This window comes from Notothenia coriiceps, unplaced genomic scaffold (assembly GCF_000735185.1).
Source record: "Notothenia coriiceps isolate Sejong01 unplaced genomic scaffold, NC01 NC01_scaffold00035289, whole genome shotgun sequence".
NCBI classification, from domain to species: Eukaryota; Metazoa; Chordata; class Actinopteri; order Perciformes; family Nototheniidae; genus Notothenia; species Notothenia coriiceps.
In genome coordinates, this window is record NW_011367990.1 from 38,023 (window position 1) to 61,681 (window position 23,659).

The 23,659-nt window shown below is 42.3% G+C and overlaps 1 protein-coding gene across 1 annotated transcript in view; it reads left to right on the forward strand.

The window, feature by feature from the left end:
* LOC104962716 (PH domain leucine-rich repeat-containing protein phosphatase 1-like) overlaps nt 1-20,281 on the forward strand; it is a 27,002-nt gene extending 6,721 nt beyond the window's left edge. The window contains exons 2-4 of the mRNA XM_010791209.1: nt 18,049-18,245; nt 19,178-19,303; nt 20,105-20,281. Coding sequence (XP_010789511.1) covers nt 18,049-18,245; nt 19,178-19,303; nt 20,105-20,281 — 500 coding nt within the window. The remainder of the gene's footprint in view (nt 1-18,048; nt 18,246-19,177; nt 19,304-20,104) is intronic.
* The last annotated feature ends 3,378 nt before the right edge of the window (nt 20,282-23,659 follow it).

Here is a 23,659-nt window from a genome sequence, read left to right on the forward strand (position 1 = left end):
GGGGGGGGGGCACAACAGGAGTCATTTGGGCGGGCTCTTGGGATAAAAGGTTGGGAACCACTGATCTACACTAATATCAGTAGAGCGAGTAAAGAGTAGTTTTAAGTTTTTCATATCTCTTACCTTGCTTCCCCTTATAGACGTGGTCCTATATAAAATGTGGTCATACGTCTGTGGATGTGTGTCTCTGAGGATTCACACGTGTGTCTACTGAGGCAGACATGGAGAGGATGGTGTGTCAGCTTGTAGCAGTTTAAAGCCTGGGGAACTGTTTGCTGTCTAATATAGATTGCCTTCTTGGCCGACATCCTCCCACCTTCCTCTCCTCTCGCGTCGAATCTTCCTCCCTCTCAATTTCTCTCATGATTGATCCCCCTCCCTCCCTCTCCTCCTGCTATCCATCCTCACATCTCCTCCTCCCTCACACCATCTGACAGCTTCCATTTATCTTCCTATATCTCTTTATCTCTCCCTAGCTTATTGCTTTTCACTCCAAGAATTACTGGTCACCCTCATAATTGGCTCTTATTTCTACCGGTCTAGCACTCTTCCTAATGTCTCCCCTGTGTGAATGTGCATGCTTTGGTGCACACTCGTTACCCCTGTGGAAGTAAGTAAAAAAGAAACGGAGAGGTATGCAATTTAAATTCTCATTGCTTTGTGGTAAGCAGCTTAATCCAGGTTGAACAGTGTCATGCTGATGTGCCACTCCTGTCTGCTTACTGGCACATTCTGAGATAGGGAATTGGGAAAAGGGGTTATGAAAGGGCAGCGGGCTTCCTTATGTGAGCAGACAGGCCTCGCAGCAGTCTGTCAAAAGGCCCTTGCCAAATGCTACCCAGGAACCTTGGAGGGTTGCTTTAGTTCAAGAGCAACGGCAGAGAAAGGGTTCCCTCTTCTGTGGGGTCATGGAGTGGGCCCACTGTCCCCGCGTTGAGCACCAGTCCCTGCTCTGACCACATGCAGAGGGGGGGATTAGAGGCAGGCCAGCAGGGGCTCACTCTCTGCAGCTTTGATCAGCGACAGCACAGCCTAATGCCAGACAACATCTGCAACTCTCAGCATTAAAGAGGCCCAAAAAAAATTCCGATTACAGAACACACAGCCTGCTTGACTGCTAGTGTACAGGAGAGAACTGTGTCAATTCCTGGATGGGAGGTTTTTAAATACCACCACTCCAGTGGTGCTTACACTAATTTGTTTTTACAGAGCCAGAGTCTCCAGGTTATTTGTTACATTTAGTGTTACACAATAATCAGTTTTGGGGCAGCTGTTTTATTTGAGATTTTGTTTTTATAGAGACACCTCCCTGCACTGCAGAAAATAAGGCTAAGTAGATGGAGTGTTTAGTATATAGTGTTGTGTTGTGTTACCACGCTGTCCCCAAATCTGTACACTGCTATAGATAAAGTGTGTTTTGGGTGTAGCTCAGCTTGTTTCTATGGACTCTGCTCCAATAAAAAGAGGCAGAGCCGTTGATATGAAATGACCTAGTTTAAAGTTCATCTCTCTACAAAATTGCTGAAGCACAATAATGATACTTCCTTATTGTCAACTGGCATTGAAAGCAAACAGATGGACTCTGACACAACCCTATAGATGTACTGTAGATTAAAAAAAAAATGCATCAGTTTAGCATCTTTGTGTTACAAATGAGTCTGTATTAAATGTTTGAAGAAGTATTAAGATCATTTACTATCATCAGAATATACTTACTGTAAAGTTGCTGTAATAATTAGTTTTTCTTTTTAATTCCAGTAGTTCCCTCAAGCTATATGGTGTTTTGCAACGCCTCTTGAGCTCCTTGTGTTGCTTGCCGAGTCAACGTCACTTTCACTGCTTTTGGACGTAGAGGGCATTCTACAAATATACTCTAAAAACCCACTGTACCTTTCCTGCTCAGCACCAAACGGCAGACAGACAAAGTGAACATAGTGGAGCGTCAGAAGCGAACAAGGCAGATATTTCCCTCAGGAATGGAAACAGAGCAAAAATAAAAGTGAATATTGGAATTCTGTTCTTCTATTGGACATTCATCAGGTGTCCAGAGACATGGCTCCAAATGAATACTAATGTTGCTCCATATCTCCTGGATGTGTAACTAGAAAACAGTGGCCAAAGAAATCCTATTACTAGCTAATTTTCACTACGTAATATAGTGTGTTGGCTAGTATACTTACTACAATGTATCATTTACTAAAAGCTGATCATATGTAAGCTCTTAAAAAAATAACAAATAATGCCAGCTGTCAGATAATTATAGTTAAGTTTAAACCACAGTATTTCTCTACCTCTACCTGACAACTACCTCAACATTATATATAAGTATAACACAAACAGAAAATAACATTATAAGCTTTGTAAACACAGTATTCATTTATTATAATGGCTTGCCTACATTTTACACTGATATACCTAATAAATTGGTAGGTATAATACGTCCAATTTAAAGTCCAGAGAGACCAAGGGAGACATCGCTGCATGAGCCGCTACTCTCAATCATTAACGTTGCAACTTGTCTGTCTCTTGCTGTTAGCGCTGCAGTTGGATAATCAACCAGACCCTGGAGCTGTCACCTGCTGCACCAGGAAGTGCTTTCTCCCTTTCTCTACCAATATGCTTCCTTGAATTTTATTTTGTTTTCTCTCGCACATGCTTATTCTTTTAGCTTGTCTTAATCTCTTTATAGTTCTTGTTTAATTTGCGGTGTGCTTCTCTCATAAATACACTTGTTTTTATTAACTCTCACTCGGCAACCACCCAGTTCTTTTCTAGTTCTCACTGCTTCCCAGTCGCTGTGGTTAAAGACTTCCCCTCTTTAGTTCTTTTTTATTTCCCACTAGCCCTCTCCCTCTCTCACTGCCCCCCCTCCCTCTCTCTCAGTGCCACTGTGTTCACATGGCCCCTGCATGTGACATGAAGCTGAGCCAAAACACCCCGGATACCCGCTTCAGCCCTCCACTGTTCCAGACCTTGTTACATTTTAAACAAAACAAAAGGAAAGGAAAGAAGGGAGGGAGGAGAAAGAGAAGAAAGAAAAAGTGAACACGTGGGACCAGGGGAATGTGCGACAACATCACAATCTCATTCATTCATTCATTCATTTGTCCTGTCCCTGTGCATCATCTGGAGAGAATGGCCCTTTAATTCTTGCTCTCTTTCTCCCCCTGTACTCTGCTTGTGTGAAAGCCTTCCTCTCAGTCTCTCCCCCATTCCTATCGGCTCTGAACTGGCCTGATAGCTGTGGCTTTAACCACAGATCTGGGGTCTGATTACTTTGCAGCCTGTCCTTCAGTGGGATTAAGGAACAACTGACTCTAGCTGCTGTCTTTGTGGACAGCTTCTTCCCCGATTACCCAGAGGCAACTGCTGCCCATATGCATTTTTAATACTTACTGGAATGGGAGAATAGCTGGACTTGAAATAATAACAGTGACTGTTTGCCTTTTATTATTGCTTGTGCTCTTCCTATGAAGCTGCTTGTTACTTTCACCATCAAAGGCATGCCATACATGGCAGCCTTTAATATGAAGTGTAGCAGAACAACTAGGATGCTGCAACCTCCCAGTGGCCCGTTGCCAGATTTAGCTAAGCTGCGAGGGTCCTTCATAGCCTCTGATAATGAATGGCATTAGAGGTTAAGTACAAACCATAACAACAATGTGCTTATCTGTGTGTCTGTGGTCTACCCTCAGGGAAAACGTTTAAAGTGGAAGCGGTTTGATTGCCTTTCATTGTGGATTAGTTGGGAATAATTCCAATCAGTGTTACACATGATGTCATTGTCACACACTAGTCATATAGACAGTTTACTGTGATCATGCTCAATGCATTACGACCGATTACGACGCATGAGACACTGGTATCAGCTGGGCTGAATTGGTTGGCAACCTGCTACAAAAAGCATGCATTGTTACAAAGTTGATGTTAAGTTCAATTGGGCCACCTAATTAAACTCAGGGCATATCTTCCCAGCAGTTTACAGCAAAAAAAAATCAACTGCTTTGGATTGTTTGGGATATCAAAGGGTACAAATACTTCAACTTCCTACCCTTGTTTATGAGCAAAACAAGTTCAGACAGGAGCCTCAAGCGGGTTGCAGTTGTTGTTCCACACAGCAGTCATCCCACCAATCATAAACACACTCCTGATGGTATTATAGTACAGTACACTGCTCTGATATTCACCCTGTCTCTTGCTCTCTCCACTGCTATTCTGGTACAGATTCTATGAAAATGTTCAGAATACCTTTATTAGTCCCACAATGTTGCTGCCGCCTACTCAAATCTGCTTTTCTTTACTCAGGAATCTGTCCACTCGTTGATTGGTAGCACATGCTCAACGCAGTACATAAAGTCACATCTGTTCACAGGGAAAAACAAAGGTTTACATGCAATCTTTTCTAGACACAATCTCCTGTATCTCTTATAACCCTACTTGCATTATCAGCTATGTGTCACTATGTGAATAAGTCAAAATGTAGTATTGGAAATTATTGTAATGTCTACACATAACAAGATTTGACACATGTGACAAATTACAATGTGTCATGAAGGGACATAAACCTTTGACCTTTTAAAAATCTGACCCTGCTGCTTCTCATCATTTATCATTCCCACAGTTTTCGGCGAATGTCATCACTTCTTAGCCAGTTCCGCAGCAACACAATTCACCCGATTATCTTCTTGACTATCTTCTCTCAGTTCTTCCCTTTTTTCGACCTTATTAAATATTCCTCCTTCTATAACGGACATCGATGCTGGCCTCAGGCTAGGATTGTGAAGTTGTGGAAAAGTCTTCATTAACGCCCAATTTGTGAAAGGTCAAAAATAATAATCAATTATTTAATTAAATGACTTGCATAACGAAATTTAAGCAAGATTAGTATTGCTGGAGGGACTTGCTGAAATACAGAAGGTAATTCAGTTAATGATTTTTACTTTCCAGCCAGTTAAACTTTAATAGCGTACTTGATTCTGATGACTTTGAAAAAAAGTTTTCAGCCATACCAATGTTGAGACTCTTCCCTCTCTTATGTTAAACCATGACAATGATCTTGTTAAAATGACCGCTGAGAATGACCAGGAGAGACAAAGTGATGGAGTAGTGCAGTGAATGTAAAATGTCCCAGTTTTTTTTACTATCAGCGACAGGCATTATTAATGCAGCGGTACAAGTGAACAGGGAAACCCAGGGCGACAAACAGGCCGGGACTCCCTGCAAGCAAATGAATCACTGACACACACACATAAACTGTGTACGCGCCTATGCACACTTCAACACATTCAGCTCTAACCTTTTTTCGCAAACCTTCACTGGCTTACCAATTACCGTTCTCATCTCGCCTCTTTAGCCTCGGTATCAGAGGGAGGTGTTGTCAGCCTGCTCCTTTATCGCTCCTCTCCCTTCATCCCTGGCTCTCACATTTCACCCTCCCCTGATGCACTTCCAAGGGGGGTTGAATGCTAGGTGGGTAAGTCTAAACCTCTGTCTCTGGAAAGGGGTTATTGTACTGGTGCTTAACACGACAATACCTCGCTCCTTCTCTTGATCGCTCTCTTTTTAAGCCCCATACAGTATAAGGCGTTGCGCTCTTTATCAAGGCCGTGTAGAGTGCTGCAGAGACAGGCTGCTGCTGTATACAGGCCATTAGCAGCTGCTGAATGGCAGAATGCGGAGGCTGTAGTGACACAGTTACGCTGCTGATGAGCAACCAGTGTCCTGAATTATGAGATAATGTGTGTTTGAGAAAATACTGCAAAATGCCAATCAACATATCCCAGACCCAAGGTGATGTCTTTAATTTTGTCTGATTCAAAAGACACTCCACCAATTTCCAGAACAAAGGTTAGTTAATTTGTCACATGAAGTACCGGTAGTTCTACCGTTTTTAAGAAGGTCTTCTTTGGTTATTAAAATACATTTTTCAAAACTCTGAGCTTGTGATGTCAACAGGCGTATGTTGGTTATGTTTTCCTTGTTTTCTCCCCCTTTCCCAACCTTTGCTGTTGTAAAGGCAAATTCCCTGCACAATCTTTATAGAAATAGAATACAAGATCACTTATTTAATAAATACATTCACATTAAGCTCTACTTATTTTCTGTCGATTTAGAAAGCAGGTTATCAATAAATTGTGAAGCAACTAAATCTGAGTTGCATTAGGCGCGTTCACACCGCAGTACTTTTCCCACTTTAGTTCCGATATAGTTCCGAAATGTCGCGTTCACACCAAAAAGAGCCGGAACTAAAATTAGTTAATGTGAACCTTTTTTACCCCCTTTTCCGTCCCTGCTAGAGAGAAGGGACTTTCGTGGGAGAAAAAGGTTCCTATGTCTGATTTGCCTGGCGGAATGCAAACCACGCCCCCTAAAACTCCCAAAAAGTTTTGTGAAGCCGCCATTTTATTATCCTTGCACTAGCATGATTAGCATTAGCATTAGCCCAGCGCACAAACGCAGAGAGACTAACTTATGGCCGGGGACTTCAGTATTCGTGAAGTTGTTTGCGGCCTGCCAGTAAACCCAAAGCAGAAGAAGAAGAAGAAGAAGAAGAAGAAGAAGAAGAAGAAGAAGAAGAAGAAGTGACGTCAGCGGCTTCATTTGCCTAATCCTCCCTCAGGGACTTATTCCGGTGTGAACGCGATCTGTACTTAGTTCATGAGAACTAAAGAGTTCTCATGAACTAAAGAGTTCTCATGAACTAAGTTCTCATGAACCTTTGTGGGAAAAGTACTGCGGTGTGAAAGCGCCTATTGATCCTTGAAAACAAGCATGAGTCAGGCTCAGTATAATGGAGCCATTAGCGGGGATGTATTTCCCTGTTCATACCTTGTTTAAAAGCACCTCCAGGCATATAATATATCACAATGTTGTCTTCTCTACTGGCTTACGGGCTTTGCTTTAATTGCTTCGTCACCACAAGTTGCGGCCCGCCTTTTTTGTCGTTGTGCATGATCAGGCCTGATTATGTGTTCTCATGTGTTAGTGAGGGAGCTATGTTGAGTGCTGCATCATTCATGAGTGTGTGCCACCCTGTGCCTGTGACTGCAGTGACCCGTATCTGTCAACAGCATATCCTTCAGCGTGATGGCACAGGCTGTGCTGAGGACCCACTGCAGGGACCGCTGGCATGTGGAGGTCTGTGGGTGGAGCTAGGGGAAGGGTGTGCCATTCTGGAGGCTAGGGAGGAAGCAGTGAACAAAGAGGAGGGCCGAATATGACTCTAATAATAATGTACTATATGATGTGTCCTTTTTTTGAAGTTCTCTTTTGACTTCTCTTCCCCTTTGAGAAGGTCAGAGAACATGATCGAATACAGGCAGCACCTACATAAGCAAAGTGAAGCATGATGAGCCCTGTAGTGATATATCTTAAAATGCTTTAAAAAATGTAAGGAGAGAGAGAGGTCAGGTCATCTGTAAGCTTGGCTAGACGTGGTGATTCCCTTAAACAACTGCCACATAAAACCAACCAAGTAGGGAGAAAAGAATCAGTGTGGCTGACAGCGGGAGATATTGAAGACTGACGTAATATATCGTAGGGAATGGGTAATAGAGGATGATAAGTTGGAAAAACACAATTTCTGTTCAGTCTTGCTCTCTGAAACATTAATGCACACACATTTAAAACCTTTGGGGTCATAACCTGTGTGTGTGTGAATGAAGAAGCACATTACACAATGCTCCCTGACTCTCATGCCAGTTTACTATCACACAACAGAAACTCAGTTCACACGTGTGGAGGCTTGCTGTATTTTGTGTGTGAAAGCAAAGCCTTCCATTTGTTTCTCACGCATTCATGACCCGCCGGTTATTCATTATTTCCCAACATGGAATAGCCATCCTCTTCCACACTGATGAACACGTTTGTCATGCACTTGAACTCACTCTACATGGAACAGCGTTACATAAACACTTGAAGGGTTTGACAGAGAATACATTTGACCTTTTGCTGGAAAGATATTAGGCGCTCGCTGGAAGTGAGAGAGACATCAAAGCATTTTCTCTGTGGTTAACCTTAGAAAAAACGATAAGCATTATCATCATTTTCCTGGCACTGTGTGATGCAAGGTATTGTCAGACATCTTACTTGTTTATGTCCTCAGTAATAAGACCTTCTTCTTTCGACCGCTGTTTTCGTCTGCCTGTGTTGTTTTGTGTTCATTTGTTGTAACATTGTTCATGCTGCCCTCTTGGCCAGGTTTTAATCTCAATGATGCTTTTACCTGGTTAAATAAAGGACATATATTTCTTGTTAAATGTTTGCTGATAAAGAAACACTTTTTTCTAAAGTAATCTGCCACTATAGGTATGGGTCTTTGCTTTTTAAAGAATAATTCGGGCATATTTTCAGTCTTTTCTTGGTATTTTTAGCCTTGATTTCTATCAGTTGGGATATTTTACTCTGCGAGTTATTTTCTGAGATTTGCGAATAGAGGGATGATTGCTAAAAAATAGTCTGACGGAGAAAAAAACTGTCTGAGAGGCACAAATATTCTCAAGTTATAATTATTTCAGTTCAGTTTCAAGATTTTAGTTGTGGTTGGTCTGTGTTACTCAATGCTGATAACTATTAACAGCGAAGAAGTCCCATTTCCATTTAAAATATATTGAAGAACTGCTTTGTTCATAAATCACTGAAGCTATTATTTTTAACCAACACGTCAATTATTTTTCAAAAGACCAGACCTTAATACTAAAACAGTCAGAAATCAACCATTATAGTTTTCTGACTGCGTTCTTGGTGGACCTTTGATCTATTGTACTTGTCGAGTTGTACACACACACATATATTATGTATATTATCATAAAGGATAAAGATAAGTGGCAAGAACTAGATGACCCAGTTTAACTGTGTCTATCCTAATAATGTTCATGCAAACTAATATAAAAATGTAATTGTGTGAGCATAGGAGGATGTGGATGTAGTGTGTGGTTGCCTGGTTTGTGGCAGCCTTAATACTGAGTGAGAATAGCTAACCTCGCCTTCAGCTCTTAACTCTCCTGACATTTTCTGCCGAATGTGACAGGATATGCCTGTAGCCAATTTATTTTTCCATGTTTGTCCGTGTTTTTATCTTCCTTTCTATTTTTACTCCGCTCCATCTTAGCCATCTCCGTTATTCCTTTCTCTTTATATGGTTCTTTCTACACCAGCATAGCTCCAAGTATTCACACTTCTACTGCAACATGCAATATGTACCCTTATTAATCTCGTTATGTTCTTTGTTAATGTATTTTACACGCTCACCCACAACCACACTAAATCATTTATTTGGGAGCTCTGAACACTTTTACAGCCTCATACACCATGCATTCATTTAATGTGTAGTAGATATAAGCACATTGTATGCATGAGCAAACACACGGACACTTTATTACACTACGATAACGACGACAGTCATTCGCTTACACACAAACAAGGCGGTGAAACCGTGTGTGTGTGTGTGTGTGTGTGTGTGTGTGTGTGTGTGTGTTTGTGTCGTCGTGTGTCGTCGTCGTCGTCGTCGTCGTGTGTGTGTGTGTGTGTGTGTGTGTGTGTGTGTGTGTGTGTGTGTGTGTGTGTGTGTGTGTGTGTGTGTGTGTGTGTGTGTGTGTGTGTGTGTGTGTGTGTGTGTGTGTGTGTGTGTGTGTGTGTGTGTGTGTGTTCTGTGCTAGCTGATCAGGGGGCTCGTGTTTTCCTATGTAGGTTTCGTAACCCATCATTACATAACAGCTCCAGGAGTACAGCTGGGAAGAGGGGGGGTTTAGAGAGGAAGCACACATCTACGTCAGTATTCAACCACCACTGACAGAGGGAATCACTGGGGGAAATCTCTTTCTTTTCAAATATTAATGCCTACAACTGTGGTCCTAAGCATCTCGAACACAATTATCTCTGTCTGCTGCATCTGGGTCTATTTTTAGTGGATATTGATTGAATTAACAAGATGAAAAACGTTCACAGTGCAGCTGGTGGTGTGAAGGACGGTGCCGCTGATGGAAATGCGGTTATTTATTTTTACTTAAGGGTATACGAGCAATTTATTTAAAATGTCATAGCTGCACAATATGATTTATCAACCTCTTGCGAGGCCTTTCTCATTGTAGTTCCTCGTTCCAGCTGTCGGGTGCATGAGTTATGATTGCATATTATTTACACATCATTTGCATCCGTTTCTGCTGCAGCCCATAAACACAGATTTGCATTAGGTAACATGACCTGCTATGAGAAGATAGGAAATGCCCTGTGTATGAAGTCATGATAGAGAAAACAATGTAGAACAACGCAGTGTGCAAGTAGGTCAAATTCTAGTTAAAGATAACTTAGAATTACTTAAAGGTCCCATTTCATGGCCATTTCTACTGATCATAATTCCATTGTTGAGGTCTACTAGAATAGATTTACATTGTTCAATGTTCCAAACTCACATTGTTTTTCTCATACAGCATCTCTGTATAGTATGTGTATTCACTATCTGTCCTACACGCCTTGTTGGAGCCCCTCCCCCTTCCCTATGAGCGCACTGTGCTCTGATGTGTGTTTATGTGTTACAATGGCATTTGATAGCAGCCAAAAAATGACACCAGTAATGACAAACAGATGAGAATGCTGCATGGGGTCTGGGTGCCGTGCTGGCGGGGCTCGCTGCTCCGCTCGAGGGGCGGACAGTGTGAGCTTGATTACTGGTGTCGTTTCCTGGTTGCTGCGTGGGGTCTGCGAGACCGCGAGACACCACGGATCTGTGAGTGGAGATCCACGGAGCCGCGGCTGAGAAAAGATAAGGCTGAGTAAGTGTGTGTGTGTGTGAGGAGCTCCAAGCATTAGTCCATTTGGACCTGGGTATGGTCACGCCACCATACTCAGGTAGAAAGAAATGGAAAAATAAAAATCTCCAACGAGGCGTTCTGGGGCAGCATAGACAGATATTTTCTGTGTTAGAGTTTTACTCGCTACAGGGTGTACTTTGAGGGTTTGTGACTCTGCAGACCGTGTACATGCACACAAAGCTATATAACACACAAGGGGACGGGTAATAACCGGAAAAGCATGACATGGGACCTTTAACACACTACAAATCCTCCTTTAGGTCATCCCTCTGCTATAACACATTCACAAAGTGCCTCTAAAGGCTGTGGATGGTATTTCCTTGACCTGATAACTAGAGAAGTACATTGCCTTTAATAGCAAATGGCTGCTTAGCTCTCTTCTCCCCAGGGGCAAAGGGTAATAATGGTTTGATGTGGAAGATATTGCAGGCTGGGACCTCATTTGGATCCAGGATGTTTCACTGGACTGAGTGAAGAGGGTTTGTACAGTGTGTGTGTGTGGTTGTGTGTGGGTGTGTTTCTGTCTTCTTGTGTCCTTCCTGACGACATGAGGTATCAGAATTTGAGGGCATTAATCAAACTATTAATTATCCACTCCATCCTCTTTCCAGGGCTGGAGGGACGTCTCATGGTCAACATACTTACCCTGAGCCCCCCCTCCCCCTTCCCTCAGTGTCTCTGGCCCTGATCCTTAATGCTACATCACCATCCGAGAGTAGTGCAGACAGAGACTGAAGAGAAGAAGAAGAAACATCACCTCGACTGAGCTGTTTAAGCTAAAAGATGTTCAGTGTCTTACAATAGACAAAGCGCCACTCAGCTTTTCCTAGAGGGATTGAAAGCACTTTCCAGCACTCTGGAGAACCAAAAAAAACAAATCCACAAACACAAGGCAGCCCTTATCCTGAATTATTGATAGATATTGTTTAAGTTCTCTCCAGATAATTTAAAATCTACATACATATGCATGTTTTTTTGATTAACTAAAGAGAAACTCAAAGCAATTGCAACATGGATGATTGATGAAATGCTCATCTAGCTAATCAACGGCGCATGGCGCTGATACTGCAGAGTTAACAGTTCTTTATCATGGTTTCACTGTTGACTGCTGTGCTTTGAAGTCAAAGTGTAGATCTTATCGTTTCAGCCCCAGTTGGCAACAGTCTCACTCTGAGCCTCCTTGGCAGTCAACATTTTTAGAGCATTCAACATCTGGGTCTTTGCAAAAGTGAGAAACTGATCACGAGAAATGTTGGTCACGGTTCAAAGTCAGAGCACCCCGATTGACAGTTGGCCACACGGTGATAATGCGTGACATCCCATCTATTTCCCATGCAAACACATATTTTTCACGCAAGGGACAGCTTGAAACATTTCACACATCAACACCTTCTGAGTCCCAGAGGAGGAAGCCCCTTTTCCACCATGGACCCATTTGTGTGACAACATCTGGGAACTTTTAAAGAGGAGGTTTTAACGATTTAAGAAGCGCCACTGAAGCCACATTTCCACTGCATGGTACGGCAAGGCTCGCCCTGATTAAAGTTCAATGGAACCATTAGTCTTTTGGATTTCAATCCTTTGGCAAAAGTTGTGGATAGTACGTGACACCCGGTTCTTTCTTTGGTATCAACTTGGTCGCTGAGAAGATTCGCATAGTAAAACACCGCTAACCATTGATTAGTTAGAGAGAATGAGAATCATCAGGACCATGACATTCTGTACAGAGGTGCAATGTTTAAAAAGCCAAGCTACGGTAAATAGCGGTCACAATGTTGTATGTGTTTATAAACAGACATTTCTTGTTTGGGGTTTTCCTTACAATTCTGTCACATTGAGTTGGTGCTATCTGTAGTTGATACTAAAATGTATTGAAGCACCTGGTTCCTAAATGTGTTGGGTTGATTGGAGCTGACTCATGCAGTGGACATTGGACAGTAAGGTTTTCTCTATTTAGTGTGTGCACATTCACAGTTCATGTTCATTGTTGTGAAAACTGCAGAGAGGTAGTAGAGTGTAATGTGCAGACAGATGTAGGGCACAGTCTATCACCCACAACGGCATTTGCCACCTTCCAGCAAGACTCGTCAACTGCTGTCTGAGCGGACAGTGGGCTTAACGCGGCCTGTCACTTCGGATCTGAGTAATCGGCGCAAGTCATCCACAGAGAATGAGAGAGAGTGGGGGCAGAGATGGAGAAAAACGAGTGCAGCGCTTTTGGCCTAGAGACATATAGATAGCTCAGATATAGACATTCTTCTTTCTTCCCTTTCCTGCAAACACAATTTTAGTCAACATTTTGTGGACATTGTATGTGTGTGTGTGTTTTTTTTCGTAACAGAAGGACAGTGTAGCTATTTGTGTTGCAGAGTAACAGCTTTCTATATCCCTTCTTAACTAATTGTCCTCAACCGTAGTTTGCTTTTTATTTGATAATAGCTCCAACACGAAGCATTATTTGTTGATGTTTGTCTGATAGAGTGTCTCCTATCAAGTTCTTACAAATGCGTCCCAATGCTAATTCTCGAATGAGATCCTGAGGTTGGGAGGAAAAAAGGCTGATCCTGTAGATATAAGAGCCCAATATAGAAGCATTTATAAGTCCTAGAGTCTTTCCATCCGGTACATAACATCGGTCACTGCCTATAGAATAAGAAAGTGTGTTTCTACCATTCTCGTGCTCCGCTGTGATTTATGTGGGTCATCGACGCCCTGCGGTACGGCATGCCCAGTCCTGTAGTAGAGGTGTGCCGATGTCAGGTTGCATTTAGCAGGGCAGAATGATTAACCAGGGATGTGTCCTTGTTATAACAGAGAAAGGCCAGAAGAAAATAGCGATCTGTTAAATTAGGAGATGGATGGAGAGAGGTTGGCCTGGTACTGATCACCAGCAACAATGATGGATAACAGGGCAGCTGGAGGGAGCTTTATAGCCTGGTCTTGGAAAACAAGAGCTCATAATACTGAAGAGTTGTTTCCTTTTATGTGAATCTGATTGACTTTTGCAAAGATTACACAATAAAAAGACACACTTGCTATACAACACTTGCTCTAAGGTTATAAGATTGTATGTTTAAAGGCAACACAATGTCTTTTTCTGGATGTTCTGCATTCGGATTGAACGCATCAAGAGTATATTTCAGTATTATAGCACCATGATTTTCACATAGGCCACTATTCTCAGTTACAAGTTGCTTTTACTGTTGTTTGTTTTTAATATACATCGCAAGGACTCCCTGGATAGCTGTATTGTCACTGAGTGGATTATACTGTATCGTAAGATAAAGTGAATTGATTCATAATACACACCGTGGAAGTCAAGTGTATTCAAGCGAAGGATGTTTCCGTATTATAATATATACTTGTGTGAAGAAACCTTTTACAGAGTTTAAAAGCTTTAATATCTTGGATTAAGTTGAGGTTTTATCTGAGAGTGACCGCAGCCTGATTGTGTGTGTGTGTGTTGTAGCGGTAGGGGTGCGCACACATGGGTATTCAAGCCTAGTGTGGAGGGGAAACACTCTGTTCCTGAGCTTGGAAGGAAAAAGGAAGGAAGCCATCTCCAGCAACACACACACACACACACACACACACACACACACACACACACACACACACACACACACACACACACACACACACACACACACACACACACACACACACACACACTGTAGTGTACTCCTGCACGCACATACAGTATGTCTAGGAATAGAACGACTTCTGCACACACCCACCTTGAAGGGCCGGTCTATTATTGTAAAAGTCATGCTTCCCCCGTAGATTATGGGATGACCATGGTGACTAAGATCATCCCTGCTCAGAATATTTCTAGTGTAGGTGGCCTATGGTTCATACATTTGTAATAAAGTAACTGTCTCTTATGATTTCCCTCCTTCTGCTGGAGGGTTACGGAGAGATCCTGCCTCACTCTGGCGCACCCCTGTAAACAGGATGCTCACGTGGGCGTCACACCCATCTCCTTGCTTCCTCCACTGTGCATTCCCATGGCCAGACTGGAGCGTTTTCCTCCATCCAGTCATCCCCCGTCTGTTTGATACGGTTGTAAACGGCATCATCCGCATAGGAGAATCACAAAAGCATCCCACTTATCCTGTCTGTATTTTTATATCGCTACAATATGTCTTGCTGATATTGGTCCATCAACATTTCGGGGGGGGTGGGGGATGTTATATGGATGCACATATGGAGATGGTTAATCACTGTCACTGTGTTAGTGCGTGTGTGAATGTCATTGAGGGGAAGAGTGGGAAGGGGAGTAGTGTGGGTGTGCATATGCTAGTGTGGGAGAAGGCACGTTCCAACAAAAGGCCTAAAAATAGTAGGAATTTGCCCATGTGACATATTGAGGCTAAAAGCTCGTGAATAATTTGTATAATGCAACACATACCCCCTTCCCAAGCTCAATCCAACAATGATGGGCCTGCTGGCTACCTCTGCCAGCCAGTGAAGTTGTAAGGGGGTAACCAGTCTGCTCAGACAAACCCGTCAGTTTGTCTGTCTGTTAGCAAGGTGGTACATGGATTTGAAGGGAATTTGGTGGACGATAGCTCTTGGTCCGATTCAGTTGTACCTATTATGCTCTGATAATTCTAATTTAGGTTTAAATAAGATATAGTTCTACGCAGTTCATGTACTCAATTCAATAACATATTAAATACAAGTCTTATTATTCAAGTAAAGTTAAATTGTCTCGTAATAAAAACAATGTATTAATTATATATATTTATATATAGTCTGTCATGTTTTTTAGACACATGCCGGTAGAACTCTTTCTTTCAAAAATGATACCTAGCTTCCTCCTTAATCTTTGTTTTCTTATCTTTCCCCTCCCCATGACACCTCTTCAGGGACAGTTCAGTCCCCAGTTTAACTCACTTATCTAAACCACTGATTTGAAGGTGAAAAGGAGAATGGACACCTCTTATATTTAGGGGGGAAGCTTGGACAAATTGGGAAGGAATCGAGTGGCAAGAATTTACTTTATCCTTTTGATTTCAAATGTATGATATTTCAAATAGATATTATTGTATTATATTCATATTTGGGTGAATTTAGCTTACAATATAATGCTAAATGGAATTTCAGCTGTGTTTTGCTCATTTATCTTTAAATACAGTATACAAAACAAAGACATTGGAAAAAATACAGATGTCTTTCATATCCTCATCGCTCATTTAAACATATTTATCCATATTTTTCTGTAGATAAGGATTGCCAGCTTTTCTTTTACTGCTGTTAAGCCAAGGCAGACTGCCAGAGCACAGAGAGAAATGATTAAAAACAGGTTATGCTACTTACATTGTAATAAACAGGTTATTATAGATAGCTTCACAGCTTTGTGCCAGGCAGAACTGCATTTACTATAATAGGGCTATATTTAAATTATCACTGCCTTTTTAAATAGTTCTATAAAAAGTCCTTCACAAAGAAGATGTATTTTCCCCTAGAACCATCCACTTATGTTATAGCAGTTAAAGCACACATTTATTTTTACCTTTGTTCCTTTTAACCAATGTTTCTGGCCAACCCACAGGGATTGTTAATGCTAGATTGCAGTATTATGTGACATGTGTGACTTTGTGTAATCTTCTGGCAGCGATGCATTCTCACACTTCTCCTCAGAAGATTAGTAGTAGCCAGTAAGTAGTAAGGCGGCTCCACGTTGAACGTTTTTTCTGAGGCTTGTGCTCCTCTGTAGTTAAGTATTACAGTCCTGCTATTTACGCATATCAATACGGCACACATCAAACATGACTCCTGATCAACATTGAACAACAGTGTTATGTTACACACTCAGCATTTAATTAAAAGCAAATATCCTTGTGCAAGCTAGGCAAATGATTCTGCTGTGAAAACAAGATTAGCTTGTAGCCAAGAGCAAAGGTCAGGACTCAGAAGCTGCGATGGATTTCAAATATAGCTGTGTGCTGTATATGTTATTGAAGGTCAGGATGTTATTTAACTCTGCTGAGTGTGTTGGATGGGAGCAGCGTGAAGTAGCCTACTCTACTGCGCTAGCCTTTCACCGCCGGCATGTGGAAGACCTAAATTATTGAAAAGCCAAGAGAGGTTCACACTTGCTGTACCCTTCTTACTCTTTCTTCCTCCCTCTTATTCACCTCCACAACCCCCTTGCGTCAGTTCAGTTCATGTGTTTGGTGATGTGAAACGTGTGAAAGAGTCGGTGCAGGATGGATGCAGCTACTTTACAAAAGGCAACAGTATGTAAGACATTTTCTATGCCATCTGTCGCTTGGAAAAGATAACTTGGTAACCCACGGCATGAATCTCTTGGCTGAATTGGGCAACACATTGAGGTGAAACATGCTGCAGGTAGACGAACACAAAACATTTGATAGAATTGAGAAACCGAAAGTCAGGCAGCCGGATAGAAAAATAAATGGCGGGGGGGGGAGGACTGCCCAGGGACGTTTTTTGCGGAGGTGGAGGTAGACAGAAAGCAGGTGGATGTTTGAACAGAACCATAACACAGCCTTGCTGACATAACGCCTGATAAGCAGCCTGACTGTCAGGATTGGCCGGCTGGTGGTGAAGCAAGAGAACAGGTTAGGAAGAAGGCCGACAGATGGGTAAAACTGAATAAAGGAAGCTCAGTAATTGTAAAAGAATCATTTAAAGAGGTGCACCTGCTGCTGTGGAATTTAAGTATATTAATGTAGAGCTACGCTGAATTCAAATCGAGAATATTTCAGTCCAAATGCAAAGGACATTTGGAACAGTTGCGCTGAATGTATTTAGATCTTATGTCAACCCAGCATTGTTTGTCATTTGGTTGCTTTATTTAGGGGCTAGCTACCGCATTACTTGTATTGTGCCTTGTAATATAAAACCAATACAATACAACAACTATTAGATTGATTGGAAACTGTGTATAGCTCAAGAGTGTAATTTGTCCAATGCAGTACCTTTTTTAAAACAGATTACATTCCTATACTTTATGTTGAGTAATATTACCCAAATGTTAGCATGATAAACATTATACCTGCTAAACATCGGCAGGTCATTGTTTTTTTACCCTGCTGATATTATCATTAAGCTCCAAGCACCATTGTGTTTAAGTCTCAGCCTGGCCTGGCAAAATAAGCAGTATACTTTTATGAACTAGTGGTAGGCTCATTATTTACCTTGAACAAAACAATGTACTGACACATGTTAGTCTACAGTGCTAACTCTTATACATTTTTCTTTGTTCTAGGGAAGCCCTCAAGCATTGAGAACTCGGAGCGTGTGCAGCTGTCAGGGACATACAACGTTCGCAAAGGGAAGCTCCAGCTGCCGGTCAACCGCTGGACCAGACGGCAGGTCATCCTCTGTGGCACCTGCCTCATCGTGTCCTCCGTCAAGGAGAGCCAGACGGGGAAGATGCACATCCTGCCGCTCATTGGAGGAAAAGTATGTCTTCATCACACCACAACGGTGCACAACTGGCATCACATAGTGTTTTTTTGTCCCCATGGTTTTTTACAATGATGTAATGTAATCATGTTTTGGGTCATAAACTCATAATGTCATATCACAAGATAGTGACCTGATTAAATTCCAACTTTTTGTCCTTGACATACATTAATGCTCCAAAGAGTTTCTACAAAGTCAAAAAGTTTCAGTCTTTTACAAGGATGTGTTTGTGTAATTCTAATCTGGAGTCTGAATGCCATAAGGTTCAGTGTAATAGATCACTATGGCATTCAAGTATCCTTATTTCTCTCTACCTTTTTGAAAGTTCCTCCCTAAAAATGACCTTATCTGTTTAAAGCTTTATGGATCTGTTTATCTCCAAGCCACACAATTAGGCCCGCCTTACACAAAGGACACTCTGCCACACCCAGTTTTTAAACATTTCACACACAGCACGTAACCTCTAGTCTAGTATTCGCCCATTCACCTGCCGCTGCATGTATGGTGAAATAGTTTGTATGTGTGCCAGTATTCAAACACAGTAACTCGTGATCCATTCATTCACAGAATCCATGTGCTTGAGTGAGACTCTGCGTGTCTAAAAACAATTTCACACAGATTTATTTGTGCTCATATCACGCACATACTCTATATATAAAATGATCACCCATGCCTTATGCATTATATTGTCATGTGTGCTTCTGCTTGACTGCATGTTTACCCTGCAGACATTAAACATCTTATTTCCTCCAACAGAAGCTGTTTTCAAATAAGAATGAATCTATTAAGGCATCCATGCGTCAGCATTTCCTCTCTGATTTATTTTACTGTGTGACCCTAAACTTAATCGCATCGTTCTGTATTCATATGGGGTCGGAGATGTCAGATTTCAGACTGTAATGTCACTCCTGTGTGTGTTCTGTGGACAGGTGGAAGAGGTGAAGAAGCACAATCACTGTTTGGCCTTCAGCTCGGCAGGGCCTCAGAGTCAAACCTACTACGTCAGCTTTGACAGCTTCACGGAGCACCTGCGCTGGCACAGACACGCTGCCAAGGTACTGTGTGAGGATGTGCATGAGAGTTTTAAGGGGGAAAAAAGGAAAATATCAGCATATGCTCTCAGGCGCTACTTACGAGTCAGCTGCATTGTATATCAGAACATGCGTGACTGCAAGAGCAAAAGTATGAAAATATGGCACCCACCACAATTGCACTGCCTGTATGAGCTGAGTGAGATTCAAAGAGCTGCACATTTCTGTCCGATCGGCAGTAAAAGCAAGTGTCTCTAAGTGCACTCACACGTATTAACAACACTCATGTCTCTCTCTTCTTTCTTTTATTTCAACTCAAGTAGGCCACAGCCAAAAAAGCTCTTCTCTAAATATGAACATGCATGTCACCAGCACCCAGCGGGCCTCTCAGAATAGAGGCTGGATAGAAGCAACACGTGCCTCAGTGACAACTGCTGAGCCTCCAGCGAACTCCTTTCTGAAAAGCTCAAATTCACAGGGTGTAGATTTTCTCTTTTTAAGATCAGGTGGCGCCTTCATTTCCTTTTTGATTAGCTTGTGTTATCCCAAAAAATTTGACTAACAAATCGTAGGCTAACTGCTCTACGCACCTGCAGTTTACTAGATTACAGGATGATGTCAGGTCACTAACCTGTTAGACTTTCCCTCTACATCTTCTGAATCCCTAATCCTAAAAAGATTGGCCATTGAATGACATTTGCCCACTTAGCAGCAGCCCACACACATACACAGTAAACCAGTTAAGTCTTGTGGTCTTGATAATCCTGTTTAACTGCACATTTCTCATTCACTCTGTTACCTCTCGCTTCCCCCCCGCCCATATAGATGGTGTCCCAGAGGATTAACTCCGTAGATCTGTCCTGCTGCAGCCTGGAGCAACTTCCTCCCAACCTCTTCTACAGCCACGACCTAACCCACCTCAACCTCAAACACAACTTCCTGCCGGCAGACCAGCGGCTGCAGCAGCTGCAGAGGTACAATGCCATCATAAAAGTACAGTAAACACACCTGTGGGTAAACTAAAGAGGGGGCAGTAGCAGGAAGAGGTGGAAGATAAGAGAGGAGAGGGCAGCGTTTAGGGTTGTTTGGAGGGGCTGGTGTTGGCAAGATGAGACATGAGAAGTTTTATCAAAGCTTTGCATCATTTGTCAACAACATACTGAAAACAATGAGTTCTCATTGGACACAACAGGTCATGGCTGTCTGGTTTGGCCGTCTTCATACTTTAACCTAAGTATTCTCGGACTCGGGCCATTGGCACGCGGTGACCAGAAAAGGCTAGCCAGGGCTGTGCTTGACCAGGCAAGGCCAAACGAGCCCAGAGCCCAGAAGGCTAGATGACTCCGTAGGGAGGCTTTTAATGTGTGTGGTCTCCCTCACTCTCTCTCTCTGTGGGCACCATCTGCTGCATGCTTATCATGGTTCCAGATTAAAGCCCACAGCCAAGGTGTGTGTGTGTGTGTGTGTGTGTGTGTGTGTGTGTGTACATATGTGCTTGCCTTTCTTTCTGAAGATTATTGCCAGATGATTTGTATCATTCAAGTGGGTGAATTGTGTGATTCTGATGCTTGGGTATGTGTTAGCAATGTTTGCAGAATGGAGTGTATATGTGAGAGGGAGAGAGAGTCGCTTGCTTGTATGCAACAGAAAGTGGCTGCAGGCTACAGATTTGGGGTCAGTGCATACAAAGGCCTGATACAGTATGGCATTTGGTTCTTACTTAAGATGACTGCACTGAATGGAATTGGTGTCTGTGTGTACGGCTGTGTGCATTATCTGGCTTACTTGTCTGCCTTTCTGAGAGTATTGTGAAAGAGAAGGAGGTCAGGATTTATCCTTTTCTAAAGGATAAAGACTGGCATTAAAAAGATGATGATGCAAAGGAAAAATCTGCTTTTTAAAATCGGGGTAAGTGAAGCACAGCTCCCCTGATGGTCAATGGAGATAACAACCATTTATCTTTGCCAAACCTAAGTAGGCTCATCCGTATTTGACCCAGCATGACAGAAAAGGAGGTCAGTAATGAGAAAGAGATGAATAGTAAGCTAAAAATAGAGGCGTTTTGACAAAAACATACAGCAGAGTTATTTAAGTACTTGCTTTGCCCCTGAGAGATTTAAGTCAAAAGAGCTGGAGTCAGGAACAATAATGCTCTGTGTTTTGGTGTGGACGTTATGTGAGAGCCTGTTTTTGTTGCAGTATAAACACTGGCTTTCTCTGACATCTAACATGGGGTCATAGTGCTTTGTATTTTTCCAAGAGGAATGGAATGTGTGAACCTGCCGCATGCCTCTCCCTCTCCCTTTCTCTCTGGCCAAATACTAGCTGGTGGGTGATTTGCCAATCAGATGCAAATGCATAATCAGTAGTCTGGGATATGAACTCTCCCCTCTGGCATGGGACTGCCTCCACACCGTGAGTCCCTCTGTCAGACAGAGGTCACCACTCACCGAGGGGATATATGTGACGTTCCATGCATGTGATTGAACGTTTGGCCTGTTTCTTTACATATGTATGATATTTTAGCAATTCATGAAGGACATAACAGTAAATGGGAGAAGGCAAAAGAGAGGGAGGAAAGTTGGGCAGAAAGATAATATATTTATAGGAGTATTAACGGCCAAGTAAAAGGTTTACATTAATAAGTTGATTTATGGTGTACGGTTAGTTTGCTTGTTGGGCTACTCAGCTAACACAGAGCAACATTAGCATTCATTTAGCGTGTGTTTCTGCTCACCGAATGAATATAAATCCAATATCCACTTTCCCTTTTTCCCATTATGTTTCTTTCGCCAGCTCCTGAGAAATATGTGTTGTTTTTTTTTCATGGTTGCAGCAGTTATAAATGAGGTTGATGATAGTGGAGTTGTGACTGGAATACTAAAGGAGGCTGAAAGTCTCTGCACAGCTGAGAGGAATGCTGATTCAGATAATAGTTCATCACAAATATGTGTTGGTACAGCTGTCGATGTGCATTTATAGATTTGTGTTTGTCGCAACATTGGGATGTTATGTGATAAAGTTGTATTTGCCCAAAGAACAGATACAAATGTACACCGCATTAGCATTAGCCTTTTATTTGGTTCTGTCCACCTGATGAATGCAAATATCCACTCCTTTCAGCTCTGTAACTTCAACAACAAATATACCGATGGTTACAAGCTAGTAGCTAACTTTGTCTTTAAGCTATTTGATACCGTGAGCTAGTGTACGGAATGTTTTTGTCTGATAGAAAGAAAAACGCTCAGATATTAAATTAGTAATAGTCGAATATCAGAGATGTGAATCCAAAACAATAAGATAACATATGCTAAAAGGCCTGCCAGAAGCAAAGCGTAACTGCATATTTTGACATTATCATTTGGACGTAGCTACAAGCACAACCTATAGTCAAATGATCCAATAATCAGATACAAAATAACTAATGCCGCTTTAAATTGTGACTCCTCCTTTCCTAACTCCAACAACAACAACAACAACAACAACAGCATGATAGGACAGAATGACAGAACACGACACAGACAGGCAAAGTCGGAGGATGGGGTATGAGCATTACTCAGCAGATTGCAGAGGTTGATTAAATGGTGGAATGACATTTTCCCACACACACCCCCCACCCACTGCCCCGTAGGAGTCACCCTCAGCTGGAATTACTTGGCCACCCTAATCAATAGCCCTGACGTCTCGGTTGCCTTTTTCTCCATCACCATGATTTAGTGTGTGTGTGTGTGTGTGTGTGTGTGTGTGTGTGTGTGTGTGTGTGTGTGTGTGTGTGTGTGTGTGTGTGTGTGTGTGTGTGTGTGTGTGTGTGTGTGTGTACACAAAGGGAGGTAAATCAAGTAGTGTCAGTTGAAGCAGCTGCTCCTGCCCGCGGTGCTTTTATGGCACGCTGCCCATCTCCGGCTCGCCATAGCTGCTCTCGCTGTGCAAATGATAGGTGATAAGAGGTCCCATGTGTGTGTGTAGATGGATAAATAAAGACACAGTCATTTCCTCTGCTTTGCCTTGTTGTCGTGCTCCCTCCCTCTCTAAGGGGCTTACCCCTCTGAAGGTCGCTGCTGTGCCACAGGACACCATGCCAAATGCCACTGGTCACTAGTGTTTGAATGAACAACAGAGACGTCAACGCTGTGCTTGTTTCCTAAACAATTAAAATGTGAGGGGTTTGGATTGAGTTCAATCCAACTGTGTGTGTTTTTCGCTGAAACAAATCTTGGGTAAGTTATACTTTGCTACGTTGCCAATGAATATATTCATGAATATATTTATGAATATCTTCCACTCTGTTGCAATATTCATGCTGACAAGATGCAACTACAGCTCCAATCCCTTGCTCGTCTTCTCTCAGCTCCTCTTTACCTCTCCTAGGGCTGCTCAAGT